This window comes from Lipotes vexillifer, unplaced genomic scaffold (genome assembly GCF_000442215.2).
Source record: "Lipotes vexillifer unplaced genomic scaffold, Lipotes_vexillifer_v1.1 scaffold168, whole genome shotgun sequence".
In the NCBI taxonomy this organism is placed as follows: domain Eukaryota; kingdom Metazoa; phylum Chordata; class Mammalia; order Artiodactyla; family Lipotidae; genus Lipotes; species Lipotes vexillifer.
Window position 1 is genome coordinate 1216902 of NW_006773947.1, and position 16578 is coordinate 1233479.

The 16578-nt window shown below is 39.4% G+C and overlaps 1 protein-coding gene across 1 annotated transcript; it reads right to left on the reverse strand.

Annotated features, from left to right (window-relative positions):
• Nucleotides 1-10040: 10040 nt before the first annotated feature.
• On the reverse strand, nt 10041-16282 carry HRH4 (histamine receptor H4). The gene is given in 5 exon segments (XM_007472056.1): nt 10041-10087; nt 10090-10299; nt 10302-10845; nt 15573-15736; nt 16261-16282. Coding segments are annotated over 5 exon segments (987 nt in total).
• Between the last annotated feature and the right edge of the window lie 296 nt (nt 16283-16578).

The window sequence follows — 16578 nt, forward strand, 5'->3', positions numbered from 1 at the left end:
GGAGTGAACGTAAATCTTTAAGTTAAAGGGTCCAGAGATAAGAAAGGAAGCCACACACACAAAAAGAAAAAAAAACAGATGGAACCAGCTGGGACCAAGATGGCAAAAAATCTGACCTCCAACAGACCGTGGGTCTCATTATACATTGATTTTACTACATTAGCACACACCTATCAACAGCCAGGACCAGACATTAAGGACCAAAAAAGGATAAAAAGGGGGTGACACCCCACTCCCTCGAAAAAGCCCTGCCCCTTCCCCCCAGTAAACTAATGCCTATGCCTCACTTCCCCTTAGCTTTTTTTTTCCCCCTTTAACTTTATTCTTTAAAATTAAATCACTCTCGCCAGCTGGGTGAGAAGTTGATCTGTGAACTTAGTTCCAGCTTGTCCATTCTTTGGCCACTGAATAAAACTTGTGTTGTGTCAGAAGCTTGGTTTCATTATTCACCTACTCAAACCCGAAGGGAAAAAGAACCCTCCCCCGCCAAGGCAGGCCCTAGCAGGGTCCATACACTTATTTCTGTAACATTAGCAGCCGAATCACTCAGCATACCAGCCTAAAGATACATGATGTGAATTTGTGCGTTAAGAAAATTACAATGTTATGGACCACCCAGCTGCTTATATACAGTTGAAACTGTGAATGCTAAATCCCTGAAGACCAAAGTTCTACTTTATTCTTTAATATAGGATGCTTTTGCCAGTTATCTGGTGTCTGTTACCTCCAAGCCTACCTTTTTATACACCGCACTGTAGGCTGGAGCTAGGAATCATGTTTCCCAGACTCCCTTGCCAACTGGCTTTCAGTTAGGTTCAATGAATGGAAGGCACTGGCAAGAGATTGGAAGGCAGGACGTACAGAGAAGAAAACTCATTTGACTTGGCATCCCTCTAGCAGCAGTGCACAGCAATGTTCCTGCCTTGCTGGGCCCCATCAGAGGTACTAGCCGCAGTCTTGGCTGCCCTGCCCCGTCTACCCTCAAGGCAGTCTGAGCACCCACCTCTTCGGCTGTCCAAGCTCTACCATTGGGCATTAGGAATTAATCAGGCCTCCAAGCATTAACCCTCTAAGGATGTCTCCAAAATCCTAGATTCTGATAACACCACTTCTTCTCTTTTGCTGTCTCTATCCTTAAAGATGGTAGTCATTTTCTTAAATTATTAATCTCTGGGTTACATAAACATCCACTTCTTGCTCTTTCAGCCTTCTGATATCCTGCACTATTTAAATTCCTTCTGTTTGAAATAATTTTACTCAACCCTGACAACAGTTATTAGAACAAAAAGATTATTTTGTATACAGGGATTCCTTTTTCTGAAATCACAGTGTGAAGAATAGTTTCTTCAACTCTCAAGATCCTTGCTACAAGAAAGTAGTTACCAAAAAGCCACAAAAAGCAGTTCTGTAAAATAGTCATTATGATCAGTTATTTATATTTAAAGTCCTCATGACCCATAAAAAGACTATACCTAAAGTGCCATTCATAATTGACAGCCCTAAATCTGCCTTCACTCTTCTTGAATCTCTATACAGGCCAACTGAAGCCAACACCTAGGAAACGACATTCTTAGGAATGTTCTGCCAATTATGCCAGTGGAGTTGGGTCTAGATTTAAGATGAGCTAATAATTATTTTAAATTTTTTAAATATGTATTTTAAAATAATTAAAATTAAATATCTTTAAAATTTAGTATTTTTTAAATTTTTTATTTTATTTTCTTTATTTTTTTGGCTGTGTCGGGTCTTAGTTGTGGCACACAGCATCTTCGTTGAGGCATGCAGGATCTTTCATTGCGTCATGTGGGCTTTCTCTCTCTAGTTGTGATGCACGGGCTCCAGGGCGCGTGGGCCCCGTAGTTTGTAGCACACAGGCTCTCTCGTTGAGGCACTCTCTCGATCGAACACACATCCCCTGCATTGGAAGGCTGATTCTTTATCACTGGACCACCAGGGAAGTCCCTAAAATTTAGTGTTTATAAACCAGCTATACTGGGGACTGGAGGATGATAATTACTCATACTAGAATAGGAGCCTTTGTTTTATGAAAAGCCCCATCTGAGGATATCTTGAGATGTTTAGATATATAAACACGTGTTTCTAGAAAATGGGATTATACCATTCTTTTCTCTAGAAACACCTATACCAAACTAATAGTTGTGGCTGCTTCTTGGGTAAAGGAGTTATTTAACTGTTGTCGTTTTATAATAAGTTCATATTATTTTTATTATAATGAAAAACATTTTAAAGTTCCTTCAGTGCAAATTTAAAAGACTTGCATTTAAAAGACTGGGATTGGGACTTCCCTGGTGGTTTCGGGTTCGATCACTGATCAGGGAACTAAGATCCCACGTGCCGCGGGGCAACTAAGCCTGCACGCGACAACTACTGAACTTGCGAGCCTCAACTAGAGCCCGCATGCCACAAACTACAGAGTCCACGCGCTCTGGAACCTGCACGCCAAAAGGACAGAGCCCATGTGCCCTAGAGCCTGCGCACCACAAGTAGAGAAGAGAAAACCCATACACCACAACTAGAAAGAAGCATGCGTACCGCAACAAAGAGCCCGCACACTGCAGCAAATGACCCCACATGCCTCAACGAAGATCCCCAGTGCCACAACTAACACCTGAGGCAGCCAAAAATAAATAAAATAAATGAGTAAATAATAACTAAATCTTTTTTAAAAATTCATCAAGTGTTTTAAAAAAATAAAAGACTGGCATCGACATTCCCTTTTTAAGGAAAATGCCTAGTGTGTGCCTTTTCAATAAATAGCTATGAGGTGCATTGTACTAAAAGAAAAGTAATATTCCTGCCCCAGGGAATATAAATCTTATTGGCAACGTTCACAGACATCTTTACAATAAGTAGTTAATACATGATAGACTCCTAATACACATTTGTATAATGAATACATGAATGTACCATCAAAAGTATTTTATTCAAACTCTCATTTCATAGAGGATTAGCCCTGTTCTGTCATTTCTCATACCTAGATCATATTTCATCACTTCTAAAACACACATTTCTCAACAATCCTGAAATCAGAATAGGACTTATAATTGTGATTTTTAAAGTATTGTTTCATAGACAATCTAAAGCATTTTCTCTTTTATAGTATAAGATGGTAAGTCTTACATTGACAGCATCTTGGATTGAATGAAATACCATACATATTACATTTTCTGTATTTTAGAAAATACATATGACAATTTAGGCATGTTTCCCCCAAGGTTCAACTAGGAAAGTTCTCCTGTGGCCACTCCATTCAATGAACATTCAAGCCTCCAGTGATGAGATGAAATCCAAAACCACTAATTTATAAATGTTAAAACCAACAGCTGACAAGTAACAGCTTTATAAAAACTTGTCTGTTCATGAGGGTTTATTTCTCAAATTTTTCAAATTATGATTGAATGTTAAACATGTATTTCCTGTTTTCAACTTAAGGCATAAGTGTATGTAAAAATCATGTGCATTTCTGGGGCTTCCCTGGTGGCGCAGTGGTTGAGAGTCCACCTGCCGATGCAGGGGACACGGGTTTGTGCCCTGGTCCAGGAGGATCCCACATACCGCAGAGCGGCTGGGCCCGTGAGCCATGGCCACTGAGCCTCCGCGTCCGGAGTCTGTGCTCTGCAACGGGAGAGGCCACAACAGTGAGAGACCCATGTACCACAAAAAAAAAAAAAAAAAAAATCGTGCATTTCTAAGCATTTATGATATACTTAAAATATTTTTGCATTTTAGTCTTTGAAATTAATCAAAGGTTTAAAAGGTCTAAGAAATATGAAAATGACTAATCTGTATAAGAACTCTGAGAAGACCAGAGGGCAGACAGTAGAAGCAAGAAGAACTACAATCCTGCAGCCTGTGGAACAAAAACCACATTCATAGAAAGATAGACAAGATAAAAAGGCAGAGGGCTATGTACCAGATGAAGGAACAAGATAAAACCCCAGGAAAAGCAACTAAATGAAGTGGAGATAGGCAACCTTCCAGAAAAAGAATTCAGAATTATGATAGTGAAGATGATCCAGGATCTCGGAAAAAGAATGGAGGCAAAGATCAAGAAGATGCAAGAAATGTTTAACCAAGACCTAGAAGAATTAAAGAACAAACAAACAGAGATGAGCAATACAATAACTGAAATGAAAAATATACTAGAAGGAATCAATAGCAGAATAACTGAGGCAGAAGAGTGGATAAGTGACCTGGAAGACAGAATGGTGGAAGTCACTGCCACAGAACAGAATAAAGAAAAAGGAATGAAAAGAAGTGAAGACAGCCTAAGAGACCTCTGGGACAACATTAAACACAACAACATTTGCACTATAGGGGTCCCAGAAGAAGAGAGAGAGAAAGGACCCGAGAAAATATTTGAAGAGATTATAGTTGAAAACTTCCCTAACATGGGAAAGGAAATAGCCATCCAAGTCAAGGATGTGCAGAGTCCCAGGCAGGATAAACCCAAGGAGAAACACGCCAAGACACATAGTAATCAAATTGACAAAATTTAAAGACAAAGAAAAATTAATGAAACAACAAGGGAAAAACAACAAAAAACATACATGGGAACTCCCATAAGGTTAACAGCTGATTTCTCAGCAGAAACTCTACAAGCCAAAAGGGAGTGGCAGGACATATTTAAAGTAATGAAAGGGAAGAACCTACAACCAAGATTACTCTACCCAGCAAGGACCTCATTCACATTCGACGGAGAAATCAAAAGCTCTACCGATGAGCAAAAGCTAAGAGAATTCAGCACCACCAAACCAGCTCTACCGCAAATGCTACAGGAACATCTCTAAGTGGAAAACACAAGAGAAGAAAAGGACCTACAAAAACGAACCCATAATAATTAAGAAAATGGTCATAGGAACATGCATGTTGATAATTACCTTAAACATGAATGGATTAAATGCTCCAACCAAAAGACACAGGCTCGCTTAATGGATACAAAAACAAGACCCATATATATGCTGTCTACAAGAGACCCACTTCAGACCTAGGGACACATAAAGACTGAAAGTGAGTGGGTGGAAAAATATATTCCATGCAAATAGAAATCAAAAGAAAGCTGGAGTAGCAATATTCATATCAGATAAAATAGAGTTTAAAATAAAGAATGTTACAAGAGACACTGCATAATAATCAAGGGGTCAATCCAAGAAGAAGATATAACAATTATAAATATATATGTACCCAACATAGGAGCACCTCATTACATAAGGCAACTGCTAACAGCTATAACAGTGGAAATCGACAGTAACACAATAATAGTGGGGGTCTTTAACACCTCACTTACACCAATGGACAGATCATCCAAACAGAAAATTAATAAGGAAACACAAGCTTTAAATGACACAGTAGACCAGATATATTTAATTGATAGTCGTAGGACATTGCATCCAAAAAGAGCAGATTACAGTTTCTTCTCAAGTGGGCACAGAACATTCTCCAGGATAAATCACATCTTGGGCCACAAATCAAGCCTTGGTAAATTTAAGAAAATTGAAATCATATCAAACATCTTTTCTGACTACAGTGCTATGAGATTACAAATAAATTACAAGGAAAAAAACGTAGAAAAACACAAACACATGGAGGCTAAACAATACGTTACTAAATAACCAAGAGATCACTGAAGAAATCAAAGACGAAATCAAAAAATGCCTGGAGACAAATGACAACGAAAACACGACCATCCAAAACCTATGTGATGCAGCAAAAGCAGTCCTAAAAGGGAAGTTTATCGCAATACAAGCCTACCTCAAGAAACAAAAAAAACCCTCAAACAATCTAACCTTACACCTAAAGGAACTAGAGAAAGAAGAACAAACAAAACCCAAAGTTAGCAGAAGGAAAAAAATCATAAAGATCAGAACAGAAATAAATGAAATAGAAACAAAGAAAACAATAGCAAAGATCAATAAAACTAAAACCTGATTCTTTGAGAAGATAAATAAAATTGATAAACCATTAGCCAGACTCATCAAGAAAAAGAGGAAGAGGACTCAAATCAATAAAATTAGAAATAAAAAAGGAGCAGTTACAACAGACACCACAGAAATACAAAGCATACTATGAGACTACTATAAGCAACTCTATGCAAATAAAATGGACAACCTGGAAGAAATGGACAAACTCTTAGGTATAAAATTCCAAGACTGAACCAGGAAGAAATAAAAATATGAACAGACCAATCACAAGTAATGAAATTGAAACTGTGATTAAAAATCTTCCAACAAACAAAAGTCCAGAACCAGATAGCTTCACAGTTGAATTCTATCAAACATTTAGAGAAGAGCTAACACCCATCCTTCTCAAACTCTCCAAAAAATTGCAGAGGAAGGAACACTCCCAAACTCATTCTGTGAGACCACCATCACCCTGATACCAAAACCAGACAAAGACACTACAAACAGAAAATTACAGACCAATATCACTGATGAATATAGATGCAAAAATCCTCAACAAAATACTAGCAAACAGATTCCAACAACACATTAAAAGAAGCATACACCATGATCAAGTGGGATTTATCGCAGGGATGCAAGGGTTCTTCAATATATGCAAATCAATCAATGTGATACACCGTATTAACAAACTGAAGAATAAAAACCATATGATCATCTCAATAGATGCAGACAAAGCTTTTGACAAAATTCAACACCCATTTATGATAAAACCTCTCCAGAAAGTGAGCATAGAGGGAACCTACCTCAACATAATAAAGGCCATATACAAGAAACCCACAGCAAGCATCATTCTCAATGGTGAAAAACTGAAAGCATTTCCTCTAAGATCAGGAACAAGACAAGGATGTCCACTCTTGCCACTATTTTTCAACATAGTTCTGGAAGTCTTAGCCATGGCAATCAGAGAAGAAAAAGAAATAAAAGGAATACAAATTGGAAAAGAAGAAGTAAAACTGTCACTTTTTGCAGATGACATGATACTATACATAGAGAATCCTAAAGATGCCACCAGAAAACTACTAGAGCTAATCAGTGAATTTGGTAAAGTTGCAGGATACAAAATTAATGCACAGAAATCTCTTGCATTCCTATACACTAATGATGAAAAGTCTGAAAGAGAAATTAAGGAAACACTCCCATTTAGCATTGCAATAAAAAGAATAAAATACCTAGGAATAAACGTACTTAGGGAGACAAAAGACCTGTATGCAGAAAACTATAAGACACTGATGAAATAAAGATGATTCAAACAGTTGGAGAGATATACCATATTCTTGGATTGGAAGAATCGATATTGTGAAAATGACTATACTACCCAAAGCAATCTATAGATTCAGTACAATCCCTATCAAATTACCAATGGCATTTTTTTCAGAACTAGAACAAAAAATCTTAAAATTTGCATGGAGACACAAAAGACCCTGAATAGCCAAAGCAGTCTTGAGGGAAAATAATGGAACTGGAGGAATCAGACTCCCTGACTTCAGACTATACTACAAAGCTACGGTAATCAAGACAGTATGGTACTGGCACAAAAACAGAAATAAAGATCAATGGAATAGGAAGGAAAGCCCAGAGATAAACCCACGCACCTATGGTCAACTAATCTATGGCAAAGGAGGCAAGGATATACATGGAGAAAAGATAGTCTCTTCAATAAGTGATGCTGGGATAACTGGACAGCTACATATAAAAGAATGAAATTAGAACACTCCCTAACACCATACACAAAAATAAACTCAAAATGGGTTAGAGGCCTAAATGTAAGACTGGGCACTATAAAACTGTTAGAGGAAAACATAGGAAAAACACTGTTTGACATAAATCGCAGCAAGATCTTTTTTGATCCACCTCCTAGAGTAATGGAAATAAAAACAAAAATAAACAAATGGGACCTAATGAAACTTAAAAGCTTTTGCAAATCAAAGGAAACTACAAACAAGATGAAAAGACAACCCTCAGAGTGGGAGAAAATATTTGCAAACGAATCAACGGACAAAGGATTAATCTCCAAAATACATTAACAGTTCATGCAGCTCAATATTAAAAAAAACAATCCAAAAATGGGTATAAGACTTAAGTAGACATTTCTTCAAAGAAGGCATACAGATGGCTAAGAAACACATGAAAAGCTGCTCAGCATCACTAATTATTAGAGAAATGCAAATCAAAACTACAATGAGGTATCATCTCATACCAGTTAGAATGGGCATCATCAGAAGATCTACAAACAACAAATGCTGGAGAGGGTGTGGAGAAAAGGGAACCCTCTTGCGCTGTTGGTGGGAAAGTAAATTGATACAGCCACTATGGAGAACAGTATGGAGGTTCCTTAAAAAACTAAAAATAGAATTACCGTATGACCCAGTAATCCCACTACTGGGCATATACCCAGAGAAAACCATAATTCAAAAAGAGGCATCTACCACAATATTCATTGCAGCACTGTTTACAATAGCCAGCTCATGGAAGCAACCTAAGTGCCCATCGCCAGACGAATGGATAAAGAAGATGTGGTACATATATACAATGGAATATTACTCAGACATAAGAAGGAACGAAACTGGGTCATTTGTAGAGACGTGGATGCATCTAGAGACTGTCATACAGAGTGAAGTAAGTCAGAAAGAGAAAAACAAATATCGTATATTAACGCATAGATGTGGAACCTAGAAAAATGGTACAGGTGAACCGGTTTGCAGGGCAGAAATTGAGACACAGATGTAGAGAACAAATGTATGGACACCAAGGGGGGAAAGCGGCGGTGGTGGTGATGGTGGTGGTGGTGGGATGAACTGGGAGATTGGGATTGACATGTATACACTAATATGTATAAAATGGATAACTAATAAGAACCTGCCACATAAAAAAAAAATAAAAAATAAAGGTAATGCTCCCCCCCCAAAAAAAAGAACTCTGAGAAGTTATAGAAGAAACACTGATAAAACCTTACAGAATAGATTAAATTAACTATGAAGTCAAAATGAAATGTTATGACAAAGACAGGCAAAGAACACTATAAAAAAATTAATAATGACAAAAAGAACAAAATGTCACCAGTCTAATAAAATGCAACTCATCAGTAAGGTATAACCTACATTAACTGCATAATAAAGGAATCACTCTGAGCACTTCAGTGTAAAATATTGAGCACATGAGTTAAAAACATCAAACACAAATATATTTTATTCATAATTATTGACATGTACTAGTTCTGTGAATGTTACACCAGGTACATCAGGTTTAATCATATAGTCCTTTTGCATCTCTTGGCCTTCCTCTTTCTTCCATATTTTCTCACAGAGAAGTTTGAGCTGATGTGGAAGTTGGGAGAAGGGGGCAGGAAGGAATAGGGAAAGCCATCCTTTCAACCCATTGCCTGTCCCTCACCCTGACATCTTCTGATTGCCGGGGCCTCCAAGATACCTTCATTGAGGACCTTTGAGAGCTGCAGTGACCTCTTTTTCCTCCCTCATCTCACACTTCCTTCTTTTCTGGGATCAGGAATATAGAGTCTAGAAGTACACATACCCTCTGCTCTTCTATCTGGGCACCCTCAACCCCTGTCCTGCCAACTCAAACCCTAATTCGCCTGCGCAGTGACCATAACAGTTACCCACCCCCAGCAAAGAGGGCACAAGAGCTCTTTTTTTTCTACTGTATACTTTAGGGAATGATCTTAAAACGTGACGAGTTTTCATCACTATAAAATAAAAAAGGGAAATTCACTTAAGACTGTAGCAAACACTGAACATAGAAAACCAAAATTCTTGAATTTCACAATCAACGTTATTTAAGATCTAAAAGACAAAGAAGAGGTGATGACTAAGAAAAATATAGTGCTTTTGTGATTATGAGTTTACAAAAATATTACTGTCAGTTTCTAATTATGCTGTTGTTCTTCACCGGAATAATTTTCCACTGACTTCTAGGTTCCAGGTATTTTTTTTAAGTTTTCAAGTGTTATGATTTTCTGGATTTTTTCAGTAGAGTGGAAAGGGCAAGATGAAAGCCCTCATTTAGGTGAGAGCAAGACTGAAATTTACATAGGCACAAAGATTAAGAGGACGTTGACCGATTGTATGATGGTATGGACTGCTTTTCACACAAAATATTTTCAAGAAAGCCTTCTGAAAATGCTTGTGACACAGCGAATACAAAAAAGGATTGTCAAAGGAATTGAACCTCTGAAGCCAAAATGTGAACACGTACACAGCTGTTGCTGACAAACTGAGGTCTGTGGGGGATATTGAACGAATAATTGTGAACAGAGAGTAGGGAGCCCAGCAAGTGGCAAAAACACCTAAGACAATGGCAGTGACTTGGCTAATTTCCTGCCTCCTCACAGCTCAAGATGTTCCCTTTGTTGAAGAACTCGGGAATCTGAATGGGAGAGGGAACCCGTTTTGGAAGCAGTTACACTATTTGGCTGGGCTATCAAGGAAAACAAGAGGCTGCTCTTTCTTCTTGGTTTCTCCGAATGAAGGGATGCTGCTGCTTCCTCTGGGTTAGAAAAAGATGTCCTTGAAAACAGTCCACTCCTGAATGAGCGTCCATAGCTACTGGAAGAGACAGAAGTGAATCTGGAGTGCCACCTACTGAGATTACCACACTTCCATAGGCTCCAGTAAATATACATGTTGAAATAAGCCATTAACAAGACTGGGATCATGAATTCCAAGAGTACCATGAGGGCAAGGATATACCATTCTGTAAAGAATCCAAGTTCACAATCCCCCTTCCCATTCTTCCAGGCCTCTGAAACTAGAATTATTGGCCCATGCACTAAGAAGGCCACTACCCAGACGGCCACCATCAGAGCCACAATCTTCAAGATCCTAGTGTGTTGAGCTCTGTAAGGTACCTAAAAGAAACCAAATAAGTTATTTTCAATACAATGAGCATATGTTGATTGCACAAAGCAATACCATCGGCCCTCAGGAGTTTCAGGGATGTGCAAAGCAGGGATATTCACTGAATTTGGGTAACATGATCTGGGCCAGGGCAGAGGGTTCGATTTCGGTGGACCCTGGGCCAAGATGTAGACTTTCTTAGCAGTTCAAGGTTAAACCTCTGACACTATAGAAAATGTCAAGGTCAGTATCTAAAATAAGAATGCAGTTTTCCTAGTTCACAGACACTAACCTGAACTGTTAACTGAAACTAAATGCCCATCTTCACAGTGATTTTTTTTTTGTTTTTGTTTTGTTTTGTTTTGTTTTTTTGCGGTACATGGGCCTCTCACTGTTGTGGCTTCTCCCATTTCGGAGCACAGGCTCCAGAGGCGCAGGCTCAGCGGCCATGGCTCACGGGCCCAGCCGCTCCGCAGCATGTGGGATCTTCCCGGACCGGGGCATGAACCCGCGTCCCCTGCATCGGCAGGTGGACTCTCAACCACTGCGCCACCGGGGAAGCCATTTCACGGTGTTTTTAACTTGCCAACTGGATCATGAGCAGCAATTTTTTTAATGAATTGGAATAATCAGTGTCAGAATGCATCACACATCATACAGATATGTATTGTTTGATGAAACTTTTGCTTTGGGAATATAGATGTACATAGAGAACGAGAAATGTGTGTACTGAATCATAGTGTAAAATGCATTTATCACTGAAGTCACAGGAAAGTTTAAAAGACACTGGCTTTTCTAAATCCAGTATTTAGGAAGAATCTACTCTGCAGTTTATGCTGAGCCTTCAAGGTGGGGTCAAAAAGAGAAGAACTCTTATGTTACTCCCACGAGATGACACACAAAAAGAAAGTTTAAACCAGCTGTGGGGAGATACTACAGTGTTACTGAGCGTGACCAAATCATTTCTTTCTACAAACGTATCTACCCGACAAAAATGGTGCCAAAGCAGTGGTGGCCAGCCACTGGAGAGACATGGCTGTGGTGGGTGCCACGGTCTTTTTATAGGGGTGAAGAATGTTCTAAGTCCACTTGGTCACAAGGACAGGCTTCTGTAAGGGAAAATGAGATTCTATGAGGGAGGATTGCTCTTGGATCACAAGACCCATGACTTTTGATTGATTCTGAAATCTTCTATAAGAAATCTAAAATGCCAACCACCCTGTATGAGGGATAAAAGTACGACCCAAGACTTTTGATTGATTCTGAAATCTTCTATAAGAAATCTAAAATGCCAACCACCCTGTATGAGGGATAAACGTATGACCCAAGACTTTCTTAAGGGGACCTAGAGCAACCTCTAGGTTGCAACCTCTCTGGACACCTTTTAGATCAGTAAGATTCCTTCCAGCCCAAATATTCCATGTTTTTCTGCCTTTTGCACTCAAGGGAAAGGAAATGATTTACCCATGAAGTTGGAACACACTTCTCTTTCACCATCTCTCAAGTGCTATTTTCTCTGTGAGTTTTCAAGTCTTGTTCTAAAGTGGTTTCTCATTTTTATTAAAGGGGTGTAACAGTGCCCAGCACTGTCTTTCTTGGATGGATTGTACATGGTGGGAAGGGCTCACCAATTGGCTAGAGGTAAAAGGAGGCTGGTTTAAAAAAAAAAAGAAAAAAAGTTATTTTTAAAAAATGCAGGGAAGTGGGGTTTTCTTTTTCTTTTTTTTCTTTTTCCAAATTACTGGTATTTCTGAGGCTAAGCTAAAATGCCTATGGTGCTGACCACAAGCTCCCATGTACAATACATTTTTTTGCCTTCTGCTTCTCATACCACTAATTAATATTTGCGCTAAATCTAAGGATTATGAAGATGGTGACAATACCCAGATGGTCATAAACTGCACTTAGTTTTTTAATTGCTATCATTACAAAGGATTGTAATGATATGATGCAATATGCTGGAAAGTAATCTCTTTTCTATTATGCATAAGGTCAAATGGGATAATGGACATCCAAGGGAATTGAGAAGATGATGCCAATCTCTTCATCTCTGGGTAGCATTTTTAACAGATAACAGTTCAAGCATTGCTTAAATCCAGGCCCATGCCTCCCTGAAATTCATCAGTGGCCCACTTCTCACCCACTACAGAATATGTCCATTATTCAGGATGTTGTCTCTTACCCTGCTTCCTTCCCCACCCCAATAAGATATCCAAACATTCTGTCAGTCCGGTTTCTTTTGTGAGGCAGAGCAGCCCCTGGAACTTGCTTGTGTTAATAATGAGATGGGATTGCAGTGCCGTTCTAAGTGCCTGTCAGGCACTGCCATCTGCATCGAGCCTTCCTTCTCCAAACTATTGTCAGATTTCCATTTCCCAAGCCCAGCCTGCCGCCTTCCCCTATTACACTGTCTCCTCTACTTTTAGCTACAGCAAGAGCTCAATTCCGCATGGTCACTTCCTATGAGCTCCTGTGGTCTTTAAAGGCTTCCTTCCGGCTTCATACAGCTGTGTCGGAACTCAGCCAACAGAGGTGCGAGTGCTGCCTGAGCACCCCCGTGAGCATTCATACACTCATGCATGGAGCACTTTTTACACTTGACTCTGTGCTGTGTACCAGGGACCCGGATCCAGCTGACCTAGCCCTCACCAAGTGCCAGGGGAATTTCTCAGGGCAAGACCAAGAAACAAGCCCACCCATTTTCTCTCTGGACATCACTCCTCAACTCTCTGTAACTTCTAAGCCCTTTTTCTAACTGGGCAAGCCACCCCTTACCCTAACACAAAGCTGAGGTTGCCTCAAGATCTTGGACGTTCAGTGAAGAAATGTCCCAGTGAACACTAACTAGGAGCACTCAGTGAAGATTAAAAAGAAAACCCAGAGAGAAAGGAAAATTTTAAAGTACAAATTAAAGATTTAGTTAAAGAACGATTATTAATTAGAGCACTGCTTTTCAAACATTTTGACTGTGACCTAAAGTAAGAAATACATTTTATACCCTAATAAAGTATACAGACAGAAGTATTCACAAAACAATACTTACCTTTATTATGCACAAGGCACTCTGACATTTTATACTCTAACTTAAGTTCTATTGTACTTCTTTCCATATTTTTTCATTCTACGAAAAAGTGACATAATAACCCACTGAACTGATTTCATGACTCAATAATGGATTACTATCAGTTTGATAAATCTGAGATTATAGGCTTCTGGATGGCTAATCCAAACTGATCTGTACTCTCTCCAGAGTTCGTCCAGAACAAACTGCAGTGGACTCTGGTGCCAATAAAATACTCAATGTCAAGTGTCTGGCTGTCCCACCACATCCATTCTCTACTTCTTCCTGGCCATATGGCAGCTCAGCTAGAGGCCACACTTCCCAGCTTCCCTTGCAGTAAGGTAAGACCACATGACTAAATTTCACCAATGAAAGGTGAGTGGAAAAGAAAATCCCTTACCCTGGACTTCTGCCTTTTGCCCTTCCTTTCTAGAACCTGGAGTGACAACAACATGACTTGGAGCGTGCAGAGGAGGTTAATGACTTAGGGTGGGTGGGGGTCAGCAAACCACTGTCCATGGAGCAAGTGTGGCCCACCACCTGTTTGGATAATAAAGTTTTATTTGAGCAGTTGCAACAGACACCATAGGTCCCTGCTCTAGAGGGTACAGAGCCTGGGTCCCTGGGTGAGTTCCTGAAGCAGAGCCTTCCCATCTTCCTGAACTGTTCTATAAGAGAAAAGTTAGCTTCTGTCTTGTTTGGTCTCAGCATTTTGGAGTCTCTTCATTACAGCAGTTTATCCTTGCCTTGTCCAGTGAGCCCTCCCGATCCTGTCTGCCTCCAAGCTGCACAACTCTCCCAGGACAGAACTGTCACTGTCCTCTCAATGCCTCCAGCACCACACTTAGTCCCTTTGTTTATGGATCTGTCTCCACATTAGACTGTTATGCTCCTCAAAAAGAAAGACTCTGGAGATTCAGTTTTGTGTCCTTAGCAAAATCCCTGTCACATAGTCGTTTCCCACACATTTGGGTCCCTGGGACTCAGGAGTGAAGGAAGTTTCCCATCTAGGTCTCAAAGACTTCAGATCACCGTCCATGTTTCTGTGGCCTCTTCCCATCCCTCATCCCTATTAACATCAACCTTATTCTCTCCTTTATTCTATTGCTGATAAATTTAGCTTAAGAACTGTCACGAGCTAGTTGATGAGACTGTTCTAAATCTTGGGTAAGTTCAGACTTTCTTGGCATGGGTCCTAAACTGGCACTGGTTAGTTTCTGGTTAGTGCTACTGTATAACCTATAGCTTCCCTGTATACTGTCTTTTCCTTTGTTCATTCAAAATTAATTTTCTCGTGACATTCAGAAGTCTGGGAGTCTTTCTAATCACCCACCAAGTTCCATCCTGAAGAAAACATTCAGGTCTCAAGTTGTCTAAGGAGTTGAACAGATGAACCTACTGTGAGACTCATGCATATCCAATCTACTACAGACTCGATTTACCACTTCTCACAACTTGCCTTGGATTTTGGTGGACACCTTCCCATTTTAGTGGTACATAAGGGAGTGACTTAACCAAATCACACAGAAAATGTTCACTAAGCACCAATGAAAACTTAGTACTAGATAACAGGCTTCTCTAAGTTTTGCCAATTAAACAAAAAAATTTTTTGCTTGGGGACCCAAAATTTACAAATATATAATCTTGTAAGGAGGATAAATTAATATTTTGACTTACAGCATTTGAGACTGACTGGTATTGATCAAAGCTGATGAGTACAATGTTATACACAGATGTTGTGCACAAAAGATAGTCAGTAGTGAGCCAAAATGCACAGATGTTATCTTCAAACTTCCAGTTGAACAGCCTGTGAGGGATGTACAAGGGAATGGAGATCACACCTGTACAGGGAAAAAATGAGGGTAAAGAAAAATAGCACATATCAATGAATACGAAGAGACGTAGGAACACAGCACAATGAACTATCTGAACTGACCAAAAAGAGCTTGATTATAATTTAGAAATTCATGGTATTTCATCAACAAACTCAGGACTGATCTCATACACATTCTTTAAATACCATTTTTAAAATAGCTTCACAAACATCGTACTTTCAATGGCTTCTTATTACTTTCCAAATTAAGTTCAGGTCCCAACATGTATTTCCAGCCATGTACAGCACACATCATCTTTGTGTTCATGATCCAACCCAAACAGGATGGGCCACCCTTCCCCCAAACACATCTCACATTGTCACATCTCTTTGCCTTTGCCAACAACATTCTTTCTTCCTAGAATATCCTCTTCTCTTCTACGGAGAAGTCTATTTAATTCCTTCTAATTCTTCACTTAGTTTAAAAATTGGCATCCTCCTTATCATCTTTCCTGGAACTTCCTGGGTAGAAGTGACCCCTCTGTCACTTGCCTTCTCCTGGCACTTCACTCATCTCTCCCCGTCTCATGTACAAATATATCCTACTTTATATTGTTGTCATATGTCAACTTGTTTCTCCTGAGGACTGGGACTGTGTGGGAAGTCGATCTTTGTATTTTTCACAACATCCAGAGTTGACCAATGCCTCGCACGTTTAACTCAAGGAAATTAATAACAGCTAATAGGTATTGTGCAATTACCAGATGCCGGACATTGTGCTATGTGTATTACATATATCATTTCATTTAACTTTCATAGAAACTTTGTGAGGTAGGCACCATGCTGAGTTAGCAGATAAGGAATCTGAAG